Source organism: Micropterus salmoides, unplaced genomic scaffold (genome assembly GCF_014851395.1).
Source record: "Micropterus salmoides isolate LMB-PRFRI ecotype aquatic unplaced genomic scaffold, ASM1485139v1 Ms_hic_scaffold_21, whole genome shotgun sequence".
Taxonomy (NCBI): domain Eukaryota; kingdom Metazoa; phylum Chordata; class Actinopteri; order Centrarchiformes; family Centrarchidae; genus Micropterus; species Micropterus salmoides.
Window position 1 is genome coordinate 21,574,949 of NW_024041262.1, and position 13,741 is coordinate 21,588,689.

Consider the following 13,741-nt stretch of genomic DNA (forward strand, 5'->3'; position numbering starts at 1 on the left):
AAGCATTTTATAACTCTCAGCTGATATTTAGGAGAACTCCACAGGTGTCCTAACCTGTTTGGAGTTGCCAGAAGATTGTGTTCAGGCAAAGCCATTCTGTCAGAGGAGAGATGTTTTGGAAATGGTTGATGACAATGAGCCATTTTGACAAAAGCTGGATCATTTTTGTGAGAAACTAATGTCCTTAGCCAACAAATGATTTCAGCAACCATGTAATGTGGGAAAAAAGGCAACCCCCTCATTCATTTCAATTTGACCACACATTAGGGGGTGCTAATGCAGAGGGTTGAACGCTGTGATAAATCTCCAGACTAAAATAGTATAAAATCCTATCCCTCATAGTTAGATCTGTGCTGCGATTTGGTGAGTGAGAAGCCTTCAAACTCATGGATTAATTACTCTGGCCAGACAGACCTCATTTTTTTTCAATCTTCGTACCGGTACCTTACATTACAGGTAAAAGCACAGCTGTGAAGGTTGAATGATAAATTGCCGTTACTTGTCAGGAAAAGCTGAACGATATTGACTCATTTTAAAAGAAACCCCTCATGAATGAAACATGTTGTTACTGTCAACCTTGCAAGTTAAGAGACAACTGTCATTTTTACTCCATGATAACATGTCTGGAGCATTTCGCCAGAGCGGTATGTTCTTTTTTTCTGTTTCTTTGGCTTATTTTCACGCTATACTGAAAACATATCACCAATCTATAACTTCAAATAATCATCAGAAAATGGGATATTATTACTCTTTTATTTTACCATACTGGATTGTTTTTGGTATGTTGTGTGGTCTGATTCCTTTTTGGGAAGTAAAAAAGAAACTAGAAATTGTTGAAATAATTGTGCAGAAATGAATCTGTTTGTGTCCCTAGAGCAACTTGTCTCCGCTCCACTCACTCCCCTTCTCCCCCTGAGAACTAATGACTGATGGTAATTACATTTAATGAGATCATGGGGTCGTCTGCAGGGTGCACTTCTGCAAATTGCTCTCAGCGTGGGGTCTGAAGTGGGATAGGGTAGGGGGCAACAGGGCAGTCGAGGTCGGGGCCAGGAGTGTTTGCAGAGTGTTTGGGGGCCAGGACCCACAGTGGCTTTACCTGTCACTCACTGAGTAGTGAAACATGTCATGCATTTGTCTGCCTTTGTCCTCCTCATTTGTTTGTCTGCTGCTCAATGACTGGTCATTTTGCCACTATTTTCTGCCTGCAGGGGGTTACCCAGGCAATTTAGTTAATCCATTAACAACTAATTGTCTCCTCCTATCCTGTTGCTTGGACAAACAGCCTAGTTGGGGGGGTGTCAAGTCCTGGTGACCTATAAAAGTCATACTGGCTGAAGAGGCAGCCACTGTCGCTGCAGTCCTGGTTTTCTACACATTTACTCGGACATTTAAGCTTTGGATTTTTATTTAGTGTGGAGTCACCCTGACTTTAGTTAATTGTTTCAGTCTGCCTTGCTCTTATTTTTCTTAATTTAATTACATTTTTCGTTGTTGGTGGACATGTTGGGAAATCTGAGGGTACTCTGCCTGTGTCTCTGCTTCTCCTGGGCCAAAGCTCATATATGGGCCTGGATGCTCAACATGCCTCACAGCCCTCCCAAAGAAGGAGCTAAGGCACTTAGAGACAGCGATCCTGTAGCCAAAGCAACCACGGTAAGCCACTTCTGCATACTGTGCATTAAGATAATGCTTCTCGTGAATTAATTCAAACCTTTATTTAATCCTCTGAGAAATCATTAGAGCAAAAAGACAGTTCTGTGTTAGTACAGTGAAGTATTTCTTCTTAAGCCCGAAAATGTGTTTAGAGAAATTGTTATCAGTTTTAATTGTCCCTACTTACATGAAAAAGGGGCTGTTAATGCTTTTGCACATGACAATTCAGTCTTTACATAACTCAAAGTCCAAGATTTATAGGAACATGCAGGACTTAAATTTTAGCAAAAGTCTTTTTCCAAAAGTTTTAACACTTCCCCTCCTTTTACCAGGCTGTGTGCGAACATGACAGGGCCTGTGGGCGGGGTTTCTCCTGTGATCGACACTTTGGTCTTTGTGTTCCTCTACGAGGGGAGGGCCACTACTGTCGGAGGGACGCCCAGTGTGTCCGCGGACTAAGTTGCATGTTTGGGAAGTGCCATCGCAGCATCCCCAACGGACAAGAGGGTAAGAGTGCAGCAGCAAATTGTATTTATTTAAAATATAAAATAGTGGCTTTGTCAGTTTCAGATTCATTATGGCTGGACTTGAAATAATTGCCGTTTCCTTCATCCAGGTGCCAGATGTAAAGTTGACAGGGATTGCGGGGCATCCATGTGCTGCGCACGACACCATGGTGAACAGGTGTGCAAGAGACGTCTGATCTGTGGTGAGAGCTGCTATGTTCCTGATGGAGGCCTGGCATTTAGCATAAACCAGATCTGTCCCTGTGATGAGGGACTACTGTGTCGTGAAAGCAGTGCATCCCACCAGAGAGAGTAAGTACAGCAAACAACCCAAAAGCCCCAGGGTCACTGTTGTACAGTATATGATTAGTTGAAAATTTGTCAGGGAATTCACCACACTTAGTATGTACAATATCAAGCAAAACAGGTCTTGGACAAAGCATAAAAAGTATACTTAAAACAGCCCTCACCATGCATTCTTTAACCAACCATTGAGAATTTGGGTTTCTTTGGTACACTCTTGTCCCACAATGAAATGCACAACGTAAATGGAGGAGCTTCTCACAGCTGGAAAAAATTCTAACAAATTATGGATGTTGGTAAAACAGCTCAAGGGACAACTCAGAAAGCCAAAAAAATAGCTATTAAATCAGTGGAAAAACATTTTGATGTCTATTTGTGAAGTTTAATTGGCAGTGACATTCCAAAGTCGCAGTTTTATTTGACGAGGCGTGCAACTTGTAATAATTCCCAGAAACATTTGATAATGAATGGCGTGATTCACATGGCCTAACCTCAATTTGTTTGTCTTTCAGGAGAGATTTTATTTACAGGCCAGAGCGAACAAGTTGGACCTGCCAAGTGCCCAAACCTTGATGTCAGCCTCAACATTAAAGCTATTTATTATGTAAATATGTTGTATATGATTGTATATAAAAACTTATGTTGCCAAATATGTTGTTTTACTAGATGTTCTTATTAGAGTTATACAGCAAGGATGTTTTTAAAAATATTATTTCATTTTGTATTTTATTGATAAAAGCACTACTGTATGTAGTTGGGCTCAACAATGCCATTATGTCTCATACAGTACCTTCCTCATGCATTTAGTGATCTTTGATTATATGCGTAATGTCTATTCCCCTTCAATTTAAAGAATAAAAATAAATATTTTTCAAAAGCAACAATTTATGGCTATCACTTCATTTGCCAGCTGCCAGTAATAATTCCTTGTCAAGAATAATTACTCATAAGCAAGACAGTGTGACGAAAAGGTTTTGCTGCTCTCTTGTGGTGAACATACAGGGGATGTTTATAATGATTAAACACACAGTAAATTCACATGTACTGTAAAGCAGTTAAAACAGATCATTTCCCTCTGTCTACAGTTGCTGAGCATTTTAAAATCAAATGGTGAATGTTGGGTGGAGTGTAACCTTAACCCACACGTTACTCCGATGACTTTCAGTAACAGTAACAGTAAACCTTTTACAGACACCTTTCAGGTTTAGATGCAGTTAATGTTTCATACTCAAAAGGCAGATTTTGGGTGCAGTATCACTTTATAGCTGACAGTGGACCATACAGACCCTGACTCTGTCTCCCTCTCAGCACATTGAGCATGTTTCTTGGATCGCAGGCTGCGGTTGCATAATATGGTGAAATCCTGCGGCTCCCAATTGTTAGCTTCACCAGATGCTGTAACGTTAGCTGTCCCCTGGTCCGTTCTTAGATTGGTATCTTCCTTGGCCTACTCCTTAGAAATTCCCCTGTTGCTCCATTCAGATGCTAATTGTCTGCAGTTTGCCCCTTCAATTGCTGGGTGACTTGAATTGTTCTGTGAAGGACATAGTGTCTAACCTCTTTGCTATCGTTTTACAGCTCTCATCATTAAGTCTTTGCAAGGATGAATTTGTGAGAACTGCATGATAAAAATAAGAAAGATTTCAAACTTTATTGGTGCATCGTTGATGCTGTGCCTTTCCCTCGAGCATCTTTAGTTTTCTAGCTATTTTAATTTCTTAAGAAATTTGATTTCTAACAGAAAAAATATCACAAACAGACATAAATAATTTACACTCATTACATCAACACTAAAGCTACTGAGGCTTTGGATGGCATGATATAAACTAATGCAAAGGATGTAAACCTGTCAATGAGAACACACGTTTCACGACAGGTAGATGGGACAAAAGCGATATCTAATAGCACAAGACTGTGAGAAACCTTATATTACTGAATGCTGCTAAACACAGTCCTATCATCTCCACTTAAGAACACTAGTTACTAGTGTATGTTGGCTCTTATCTGGGGTACCATCACATTTTAAGCTATCCATACATGTCTGTTTGCACTATTTAGCTTCTTTAATGGTATTATGTTACTGAAAATTTTGGCCAGTAGAACAAAGAGAAGGAACAGGGCTGTCAGTTTCTCTGTCTACCTGATGTTTGCAAGAGATATTAAGTGATTTATCAATAATTTGAATAGTTTACCATTTATGGAAATTAGCTCACTCGCTTTGATGCGACTTTGACTCCACTCTGATGTTTGTCCATTAAATATAAGTCTATAGTCAGTAGCCGATTAGCTTAGCATAGCCTAATGACTGAAAACGGGGAAACAGCTAGCCCCACACTAAATGTTAAAAAATCAAAAAAACAAATTGTCCACATCAAATGTGGACAATTTGTTGTTTCATGTTTGGTTATGTGCTGGACAAGGAAGTTTGTACTCCAAGCCAAGAATTTGTCCAGCAAATAACCTCCTGTAAAATTGTGAAAACACTTTGGTTTTGATACAAATTAAACAAACAATATATAACATGTTAATCAGTGAGCTTTAGAGGGGCTGGTAGGTGGATTTTGTTACCTTTGGACAGAGGCAGGCTAGTTGTTTCCCCCATTTCTCGTCTTTTGCTCCAAGTCACCTATGTTCAATATTCAGTGTATAAAATTGATAAATTCCCTGTCTGCTCATCTCTAGAAGAGGTGACTTAAGCACCCTGAGCACTAATCCTGTGAGACGCTGGTGATTTAAAAGTCAATGTTCGAGCAGCACAGAGAGCTTTTGTGAGCAGCCCCACAATAGAGCTCTTAAACCAATCCTGCCAGGGGGAAAAGTGGAGATGGGAGAATGGGAGGAAAGTTGATTACCCTTACCTGTGACAGTATAAAATACCTCCTTAAGTTGTCAGCATATCAGTTGTAGAGCAACTGGTGCTGCTAACCTGTTGAAGAGCCATGAGGATACTTTGATGTCATACTATTCAAAGGTGTTTTTCCCTACAGGTGAGTATTTTTTGTGACAGATTTCATCATTATATGTTATCCTTAAATATACTTTCATTGCTAAGGCGGACTTCTTAAATCTCTCTGCAGCATCACATTATGGCTTCTGTCGGTGCATTATTAATGCTTTTGCCCGTTGCATGGACATGCTCTCCCCAAAAAGCAGGTAACATCACTATGATGCAGAGATTAGCTGGTACTTATATGCTTGTGTCACATTCGCTGCACAAAACAATGGTCGTCCTGCAGATCCCAGGTATTATAGGCAATCATTTGTCAGGTCCATGGTTCATTAGGAGTTTGACTAATGAAAGATGTAATCCTTACAACATACGACACCATCTATCCTTAGACCCTCAATTCAGATAAGAAAAAAATTTACCCCCCAAAACTGGAAAAAAAACGCAAATGGAATGACATGTAGTAAATGTCTATATAAAGCGTAGACGTAAAATTAAATTAAAATTGCAACATGGAGAAACAGAATCACATTATTAAGTAAATATTACATTTAATAAGTGAGTTTCAGGCAACATGTAAAAGTGTTTTGACAGAAGCCACTTCATCATCTCTAAAGTTTGTCTCTCTGATTGTGTCTGATCTTATTTCAGACTACGTTATGGTGTCATGTTTCCCCAACGCCATCATTGCAAACGTCCCGGAGTGTCCTTACGGCTGGGAGATTGAGCAGCTCTCCCTGGGTGGAGTCTGTTACTCTGGAATACACAGCCCGGGCTACTACCGCTTCATCATCTCAGACCTAACACCCAGAAACCACTCGTACTGCGGCACGCAGTCTGAGGTGAGACAACAAGCAGGTATTAAAGTGCTGTGTTCATTTTATTTTCCCTAAGTTTTGAGATATCTAACCACCCCAGTTTAGTTTGTGGTGCTTTAAAAGTTGACATTTTAAAAATTCACCATCTCTTTCCAGAAAGATGAAAATTAATAAAATACGTCTGTGCGCCAACAACAAAAATACAAGAAAAAGTAAACAAAAATGCAAAATAACATCCGACCTCCAAAGAACATTGACAAACTTTACATTTGAGCTAAGCATTTTTCCAAAAATTTTCAGAATCATCTGCTGCATGAAAAAAAACATTTTTAACCAATTTCCTAAGTTGCATCTACAGTATATTTTGTTTCCAGATGAGTGCTTTGTATGACACATCACGTTTGTTTTTATGAAAATTTACAATAATACATCAGTAGTTACATCAATACAGACTAATGTGACTTTTTGTGACTTTGGCTTACACTGAACACAAGACTTTTCCGGCTACCAAATATCATGCATCAAAAAGAAACTTTTTTTATCCAGATGACTTGAGGTTTCTGGAAATACCTTTAGAACAGCGGTACATTTTACTAAATTACCTTCTGGGTATTTAAAAGATGTCCAGGTATTTTCTTTTTTTTTGGTAAAATGGATGCTGAGATACAAATGTAATGGTAATACATGAGAGACACAGACTGAAGTAACTAAACAAAGCAATTAATAGCTCTGGATCTAATTAGTAAACCACCGCATGATGACCTGATAACTCTAACTGTCAACAGCTTTCATGGGGACTGTTTCTTTGGTAAAAGTAGTTCCAATGAAAACTGATCAAAGTGAAGATATCTGAAAACCTGGGAACATAAAACCAAAACTAACTCTGTGGGTTTAAATGCTAATAGCGCCAGTTGTAAGTTGAGGTTACGGACCCTTTAACACATACAATTATTTAAATGCAACTTAATTAAAGTATTATTGAAGGAAAAGGTTTATCTTATTCACCTCTTCTGCGGTTGATCTCCATTGTTCTCCACAGTACATGCCTGGCAAAGACCCCAAGTACATCTTCTATAACTCCATCGTGTCCAATGACACTTCTCTCACAGTCAGAAACCAGCCTGTTAACTACACCTTCAGCTGCATGTACCGAGCAGCCTACCTAGTAAATAATGCCGTCTTCAGCCAAAGGTAAGCACCGATCTAGGACACGAGGCGACGGCAGATACTGTGTGGAAGATATGTGCATTCTAACCCAATGACTTGCAGTGTTTTTACTAAACCCTCTGCTTTTTCCAGAGTGGCTACAGTTTATGTCAACAACGGGAGTTTAGGCACTTTTAGATCACAGTTGTCTATGAATGTGTTCACGGTGAGTAGCCGCTCCCAGATTCAGTTTCTCCAGTGGAAGCCTTTTGAAACATGTTTAATGCGATCATCCTGTTTTTAAATGTGTTATTTAATAAATCCTGTGCAGAATAGCTGTCTGGATAAATAAAAGTTATGGTATGGGTACAACTTGTTACGGTCATTAGATGTAAATAAAAGAATGCCACCGTCAGATGAAGAAATACAAATATTTTGTAGAATTCAAAGTTCCTGTATGCCAAGGATGCTCCCTATGTGATTGACACTTCTGAGATCGGCTCTGAAGTCTTCATTGGCATCGAGGCGAAAGGACTAAGTAACAGGTATGTCAACAAATAAAAGTAATAAAAGTATATTCCATTATAGAGGATTTCTAATCTTTTTCTGAACTTCTCAGATTCAAAGTTGTAATTAACAACTGCTGGGCGACTCCTACTCCTTACTCAACTGACAAGAAGAGGTGGAGTCTCATCATTAACAGGTAAAATGTAAAAACATTTTACATTCAATTCAGTTAGCTTAACATGTAAAGTTAAATCAACAACTGTTTAGTTACAATGACACACAATACAATTACACGCTGCCCTCAACACTTCCCGCACTGCAACTGTATGCCCAAGAATACTGAAAAGACTCACTGGGGGCCTCTGGAGCTCTACAGATTCAGTGCTTGTATCAGAGTCTGACAGTAGACTCAGTCCTTGTCAGCCTGTGGATGCTAATCCTCCTGCCTGCCTTTGGCGAGACTTGTTATTGACAATTTTAGCGCCTGTTGTTTGCATTTTGATTTATACTTTTATAGACTTCAGGTAATTTCTTAATACTTATACTGTCATGATCTACGAGTTGGTAAAGTTTTATATATTTACTGTCAAAATACACACGATTATCAGTTAAGTAAGTTCAGTTAGGTAAAGTCAGTCATCTTCATTTAGCTTAGAGCTTCAGATTTTGGGGGATAATGAAGCATGCATTGCTTTACTTCCACTCAACACTTGCATATGATGGTAGTATGGGTCTGAAAGATGCACAACACCTACTCCTACAAATACTCAAACACCCGAAATCCAGCATTAGTTACAATTAAATTTACCTTCAATTTACATTTTCTCAGTTTGAAGAGTCAATTGTTCATTTGCAAAACGTATGTAGTTGTGGAGTCACCTTTGTAAAATGTAAATGTAAATGCTCTGTATTTGAACGTGCCTTTCTAGACTTTGCAACCTCTCAAAACGTTTTTTACACTGCATCGCATTTACCCATTTCCACACATTAATACAGTCTAAGTGCTCAAACAGAAACTCACATTCATACACCGGGGGCAAATTCAGGGCTCAGTATAATAATAATAATAATAATCCTTATTTGTAGAGCACTTTTCAAAAACAAGTTACAAAGTGCTTTAACAAGTGTAAAGAATAATACAAAAAAAAAGATAAGAGCATGAAAATTTAATATAAAATTAGTAAAATACAATCAAATAAAAGGGATAAAATAAAGTCAAATAAGATCGGGAAAAGCTCTCCTATAAAAGTATGTTTTAAGAAGGGACTTAAAAGAGTTCACTGACTCAGCCGACCTGATTTCCTCGGGCAGGCTGTTCCAGAGCCTCAGGGCCCTGACAGCAAACGCTCTGTCCCCTTTAGTTTTCAGTCGAGACTCTGGAACAGACAACAGACCTCTGCCCGAGGTCATTTCTGTTTTGTCTGACTTCAGCTGGAGGAAATTATTTGACATCCATTTTTTAACTTCACAAAGGCAGTTGTTAAGTGAACTCAGCATTCCAGGGTCTGTGGATCTGACGGGCAAGTATATTTGTGTGTCATCAGCATAAATATGAAAAGAAATGCCATGTTTATGGATAATATGTCCAAGGGGAAGCAGATACAAGGAAAACAAAATGGGTCCTAAGACCGACCCCTGAGGCACACCATATTTAACTGGACAGAATGAAGAGACATAGTTGTTTACAGTTGTATCTTACCTTTGTACCAGAGCTTGAACAAAAACAACACAGGAGGCTGCTCCCTGTGAACTTAAATTAAAAGTGTAAGGATGTGGTGACAAACACTATAAAAAGAAGGGTCTCTGGAGATTTTTAACCCTTGGAAGTCTGCTAATAGGCTGAGTTCATGTCACAAGACTTCAAGTCAGAACCTATCTTCTGAAACCATCTGAACAGAAAATTACCTTGAAATAAATAAAACTTTAACATCAAGATAAAGATTACTTGATTCTACTTAATTCCTGTGTGATGTTGAATATGAAAGTGTAGTTCTCTATGGCACTTGATGATTGGATCAACTCTCAGATTCAACAGTACTGTCTGTAAAACAGGTTTTGTCTTCCAACAGCTGCTCCTCTGACAACACTGTGACTATTTTTGAGAACGCCAAAGACAGCCGCTCCATGTTCAAGTTCAACTCTTTCCGCTTCCAAAGGCTAGAGAAGGTGTCCACAGTCTGGCTTCACTGTGAGGTCCAGGTCTGTGATGGAGAGAGACTCATCTGTCAGCCAGTGAGTTAAATATTATTATATGATATTAAACATTAAAGCACTGTGAAATGTTCTCTTTTCTGTTTGCATTTTATGTATCTATTTCTTTCTCTCCCATCAAACTTCGACATGCAGACTGAGGAGCCACAGATCTGATAAGGGGACCACCACTCTACCCCCTGAGCCATAGCCGCCCCTATTTAACAGAAATAGTTACAAGTTACTTTTCAAATTCAAGTTAAACCAGTGGTTCCCAACATATTTGGCTTGCATTTCCATGTCATGTTTCAGAAAGCTGTGAGTTGTCATAAAGTGATTTCCCATCTGCTTCAGATTGTTAAACTAGAAGAGGTAAAAATACCCAAAATTTCACATGATTAAAGTGAAGTCCAAAGAATGAAGACAGTTATTATTATCTGATGACACTTTGGAGGGGCACGACCCTTAGGCTGTGCTACCTGACTGTACAAGTATTTAAAACTTGTAAAATGTTGCTTAGTGGTTGGCACTGTCGCCTCACAGCAAGAAGGTCATGGGTTCAAACCCCGATTCCCCCGGCCTTTCTGTGTGGAGTTTGCATGTTCTCCCCGTGTCCGCGTGGGTTCTCTCCAGGTGCTCCGGCTTCCTCCCACCATCCAAAGACATGCAGTCTAGGTTGATTGGTTACCCTAAATTGTCCTTAGGTCCTTATTCGTCTATGTGTGGCCCTGCAATGGACTGGCAACCTGTCCAGGGTGTACCCCGCCTTGCGCCCGATGTCAGCTGGGATTGGATCCAGCCCCCCGCGACCCTGTACGCATATAAGCAGTTGACGATGGATGGAAAATGTTGCTTAGACACTAAAGCTGATGATACACAGCAACTTTTAGAGCAATTGTGCAGGGCAACGACATTACCGTCAATGGTAATGAGTAAAGATTAGTAGTAGAGTAATCCCCTTCCCCCACCACTTCACCACCCGGACTTGTCGGACTTGCTCAAAAAGTTGCCCCGTGTATCATCAGCTTAATACTGAGTAAAAAAAATCTAATAATGTCAGATATAATAAGGTATCAGTCACTGGAGACATTTTAATGCAGAATATATTATTTGTGTACATTTAGTCGATAGTACTTTTTCCTAAGAAGGATTTTGAATGCAGGACTTTTACTTGTAGTGGAATATTTTTACATTATGGTACTGGTACTTTTACTTTTCTGATCCGAGAAGTATCACTTTCATCACATTTAAGCCATTTCACATGCCTCCAAACTATTTTTGAAACTGTTTTTTTCCTAATCGTACACCAAGGTTTCATCCAGCTTGTGACAGACCGCCCCCTCATTTATGAAGGAAGGTGGAGATATTTAAGCCAGAATGTTTATAAAGGATGGGAGGGAGGAGACAATGTGGAGCAGAGCACAGGGGACAACCTAAATAGGAATTTAACAGAAGTTCATCCTGTCTATCTGTTTAATATACTTACATTTATAGTTATTCTTAGTTTAATGTGCTACTTTGGATCCACATGCAACCCATGTTTCTTCCTTGTTTCTTTCCTCAAGGGCCCCTGCTCTTTCAGACGTCTGTCGTCAGAGGCAGAACCAAGTGGGGGGATCCTTACTGCTGAGTTTCACATCAAAGGTACAGTACGCCATGATGCCTATACATGCCCAGGTATTTTGAACTTCTCACAATATTAAATCCTCTCCAGACATGTTTTAAGAAATTTAAAATACTCTGAATGGAATATTAATTTATGTCTGATGATTTTTTCACAATAAAAACAACCTTGAGAGTTAGGGGGATTTTAATAAAATAAACAGCAAACTATTGCATTGTTATTTCCCCTCTTCTTTCAAATTAAGAGACTCCAATAGACTGTACTGTAAAAGCGTGTGTTGTGATGTTTTGTTTTTATCTCTTCACAGGTAATGGGTCCTCCAATAATGGACACATAAAAGGTAAACAAATGTGATGCAATGATAACTGTATTGTATTGATATGCTGAAGTGTTTTTGAACTCAAATATTCAGAGCCATAGCCAGAATCTTAGAAATACTGAGGACATGAGTTAAATGCTGTTATTTTCATTTATTCAGTTAATTACCTTATCTTTTCTTTCCCAACATATTGATTTTGCTTGGTGTTTCAAGCCTTATCTACATCATCCGAAACTTGATTAATTTATTAATTTATAATACCATACCCACCATATGCATATGTTGCAAAACGCCTCAAATGACCAGAAAAAAATTCAAAGTGTCGTCAAAAGCTTCGACTCATGTAATTTTGTTGAAAATAGTTTCTCTTTCATTAACAGTTAATCCTCTGTATTTTCTTTGCCTTTTCCACCACAGGCACTTCACTATTCATCCTGCTGGTGGTCCTAATAAACACATGGTGTGATTTAGTAAATGGGTCAAGAATGTAGTAAAAACTTAGATTTCCATTCGGTTTCTTTTATACACACATACACAGAGGGGAGTGTCACAGGACTCAGGGAGCGTATGAATACATTCCTCCCCCACACTCAAATAAATGATTTTCTCATTTAATTTTCTCACAAAGAATATTTGTAATTAGCATTTATTGAGATTTCCATATCTTCTTGTGAATGAATAATCTTTTAAAATGTTACATATATTACTTCACTGCTTTCTCTAATAAAGATTCTTTGAAAACTAATCCTCGTCCCTCTTGTTTTAAATTCTGCCCAGAACTTTTCTGGGAATCAGCACAATGTTAGTAAATAAATAAACTATTTTATTCAGTCCATAAATTAAAATCAGACTCTCAACATGACAGAAACACAATAAACATAAATGAAATGGATAAACATACTTTGATATTTCTTCTGTGTCCATGATACTTCCTAGAACATTTGTGAATGTGTAACAATAATGGTAATAGATTAAAGATGGTCATCCTTTTGATTGATAAAATAATCTGATGAGGGTCTGTGTACAGAAACGTTGTTATTAAATATTTATGACTGAAAGTGAAGTGGACAGTGTGTGGGAATATTTTGTTCTGTATTGTCAACTCCTTTTCTCCTATTCTCCGATCTATCGGTGTGCAAAAGTTCTGCTCTGTGAGTATTTTTATATCAAAATCTCTCCTTTCTTTTCCTGTAAAACCTAAATATATTTATGATCTTGTACTGATATTTATGAAATGTGATTTCCGCTGACTGACTTCCATATTGCAATTTTGAGGTACTTTACTTGAGTATTTCTACTTTCAGCAAATTTATATTTCACCACTGCGTTTCAGAGGCAAATATTTTATTATTTAGTTAATTTTACTAGAATTATTTGATAACTTTAGTTACTTTGCAGATTCAGATTAATAATAGAAAATATAATCAACAAATGGATTATGATGTATAATTATAGATTAAGATAAGACTAAATTGATCCCCAGGGACAAATTCACAAACAAAAATTATCCCCACCATTACCAGCTGCAACACTAATGTGATGCTTACACATTATAATAAATCTTATTCTGAAATGGGTACTGAGCTAGTGGAGCTTGCAGAACAATATCATATAAGGAGGTGTGTATTTGCATTTCAGTTGACAAAAACTTTGTATTCAATTCCAAAGAATCTGTTGAAGTCTAATTTATTTATTTTACCCATGTCCTACTGATCCAACAACAAA

General features: G+C 38.2%; 2 protein-coding genes across 2 annotated transcripts; both read left to right on the plus strand.

Moving 5' to 3' along the window:
- The first annotated feature begins 851 nt into the window (after positions 1–851).
- LOC119916224 (dickkopf-related protein 3-like) lies at positions 852–3,343 on the plus strand. Its single transcript, XM_038736158.1, has 4 exons — positions 852–1,656; positions 1,989–2,163; positions 2,273–2,474; positions 2,978–3,343. Exons 1-4 carry the CDS (start codon positions 1,504–1,506, stop codon positions 3,036–3,038), a joined length of 591 nt encoding a protein of 196 aa, XP_038592086.1. The 5' UTR covers positions 852–1,503; the 3' UTR covers positions 3,039–3,343.
- A 2,723-nt stretch (positions 3,344–6,066) lies between these two features.
- On the plus strand, positions 6,067–12,761 carry tectb (tectorin beta). The gene is made up of 9 exons (XM_038736131.1): positions 6,067–6,254; positions 7,270–7,421; positions 7,530–7,602; positions 7,818–7,921; positions 7,996–8,079; positions 9,953–10,115; positions 11,639–11,717; positions 12,005–12,037; positions 12,434–12,761. The coding sequence occupies exons 1-9, from the start codon at positions 6,072–6,074 to the stop codon at positions 12,505–12,507; spliced, it is 945 nt and encodes a 314-aa protein (XP_038592059.1). The 5' UTR covers positions 6,067–6,071; the 3' UTR covers positions 12,508–12,761.
- Positions 12,762–13,741: the final 980 nt, after the last annotated feature.

Coding starts and splice junctions, on each gene's coding strand:
- LOC119916224 (XM_038736158.1), top strand. CDS start 1,504: ATGTTGGGAAATCTGAGGGTACTCTGCCTGTGTCTCTGCTTCTCCTGG. Junction 1,657..1,988: donor CTGTAGCCAAAGCAACCACG/GTAAGCCACTTC, acceptor TCCTTTTACCAG/GCTGTGTGCGAACATGACAG. Junction 2,475..2,977: donor AGTGCATCCCACCAGAGAGA/GTAAGTACAGCA, acceptor TTTGTCTTTCAG/GAGAGATTTTATTTACAGGC.
- tectb (XM_038736131.1), top strand. CDS start 6,072: ATGGTGTCATGTTTCCCCAACGCCATCATTGCAAACGTCCCGGAGTGT. Junction 7,922..7,995: donor GCGAAAGGACTAAGTAACAG/GTATGTCAACAA, acceptor TGAACTTCTCAG/ATTCAAAGTTGTAATTAACA. Junction 10,116..11,638: donor AGAGACTCATCTGTCAGCCA/GTGAGTTAAATA, acceptor TCTTTCCTCAAG/GGCCCCTGCTCTTTCAGACG.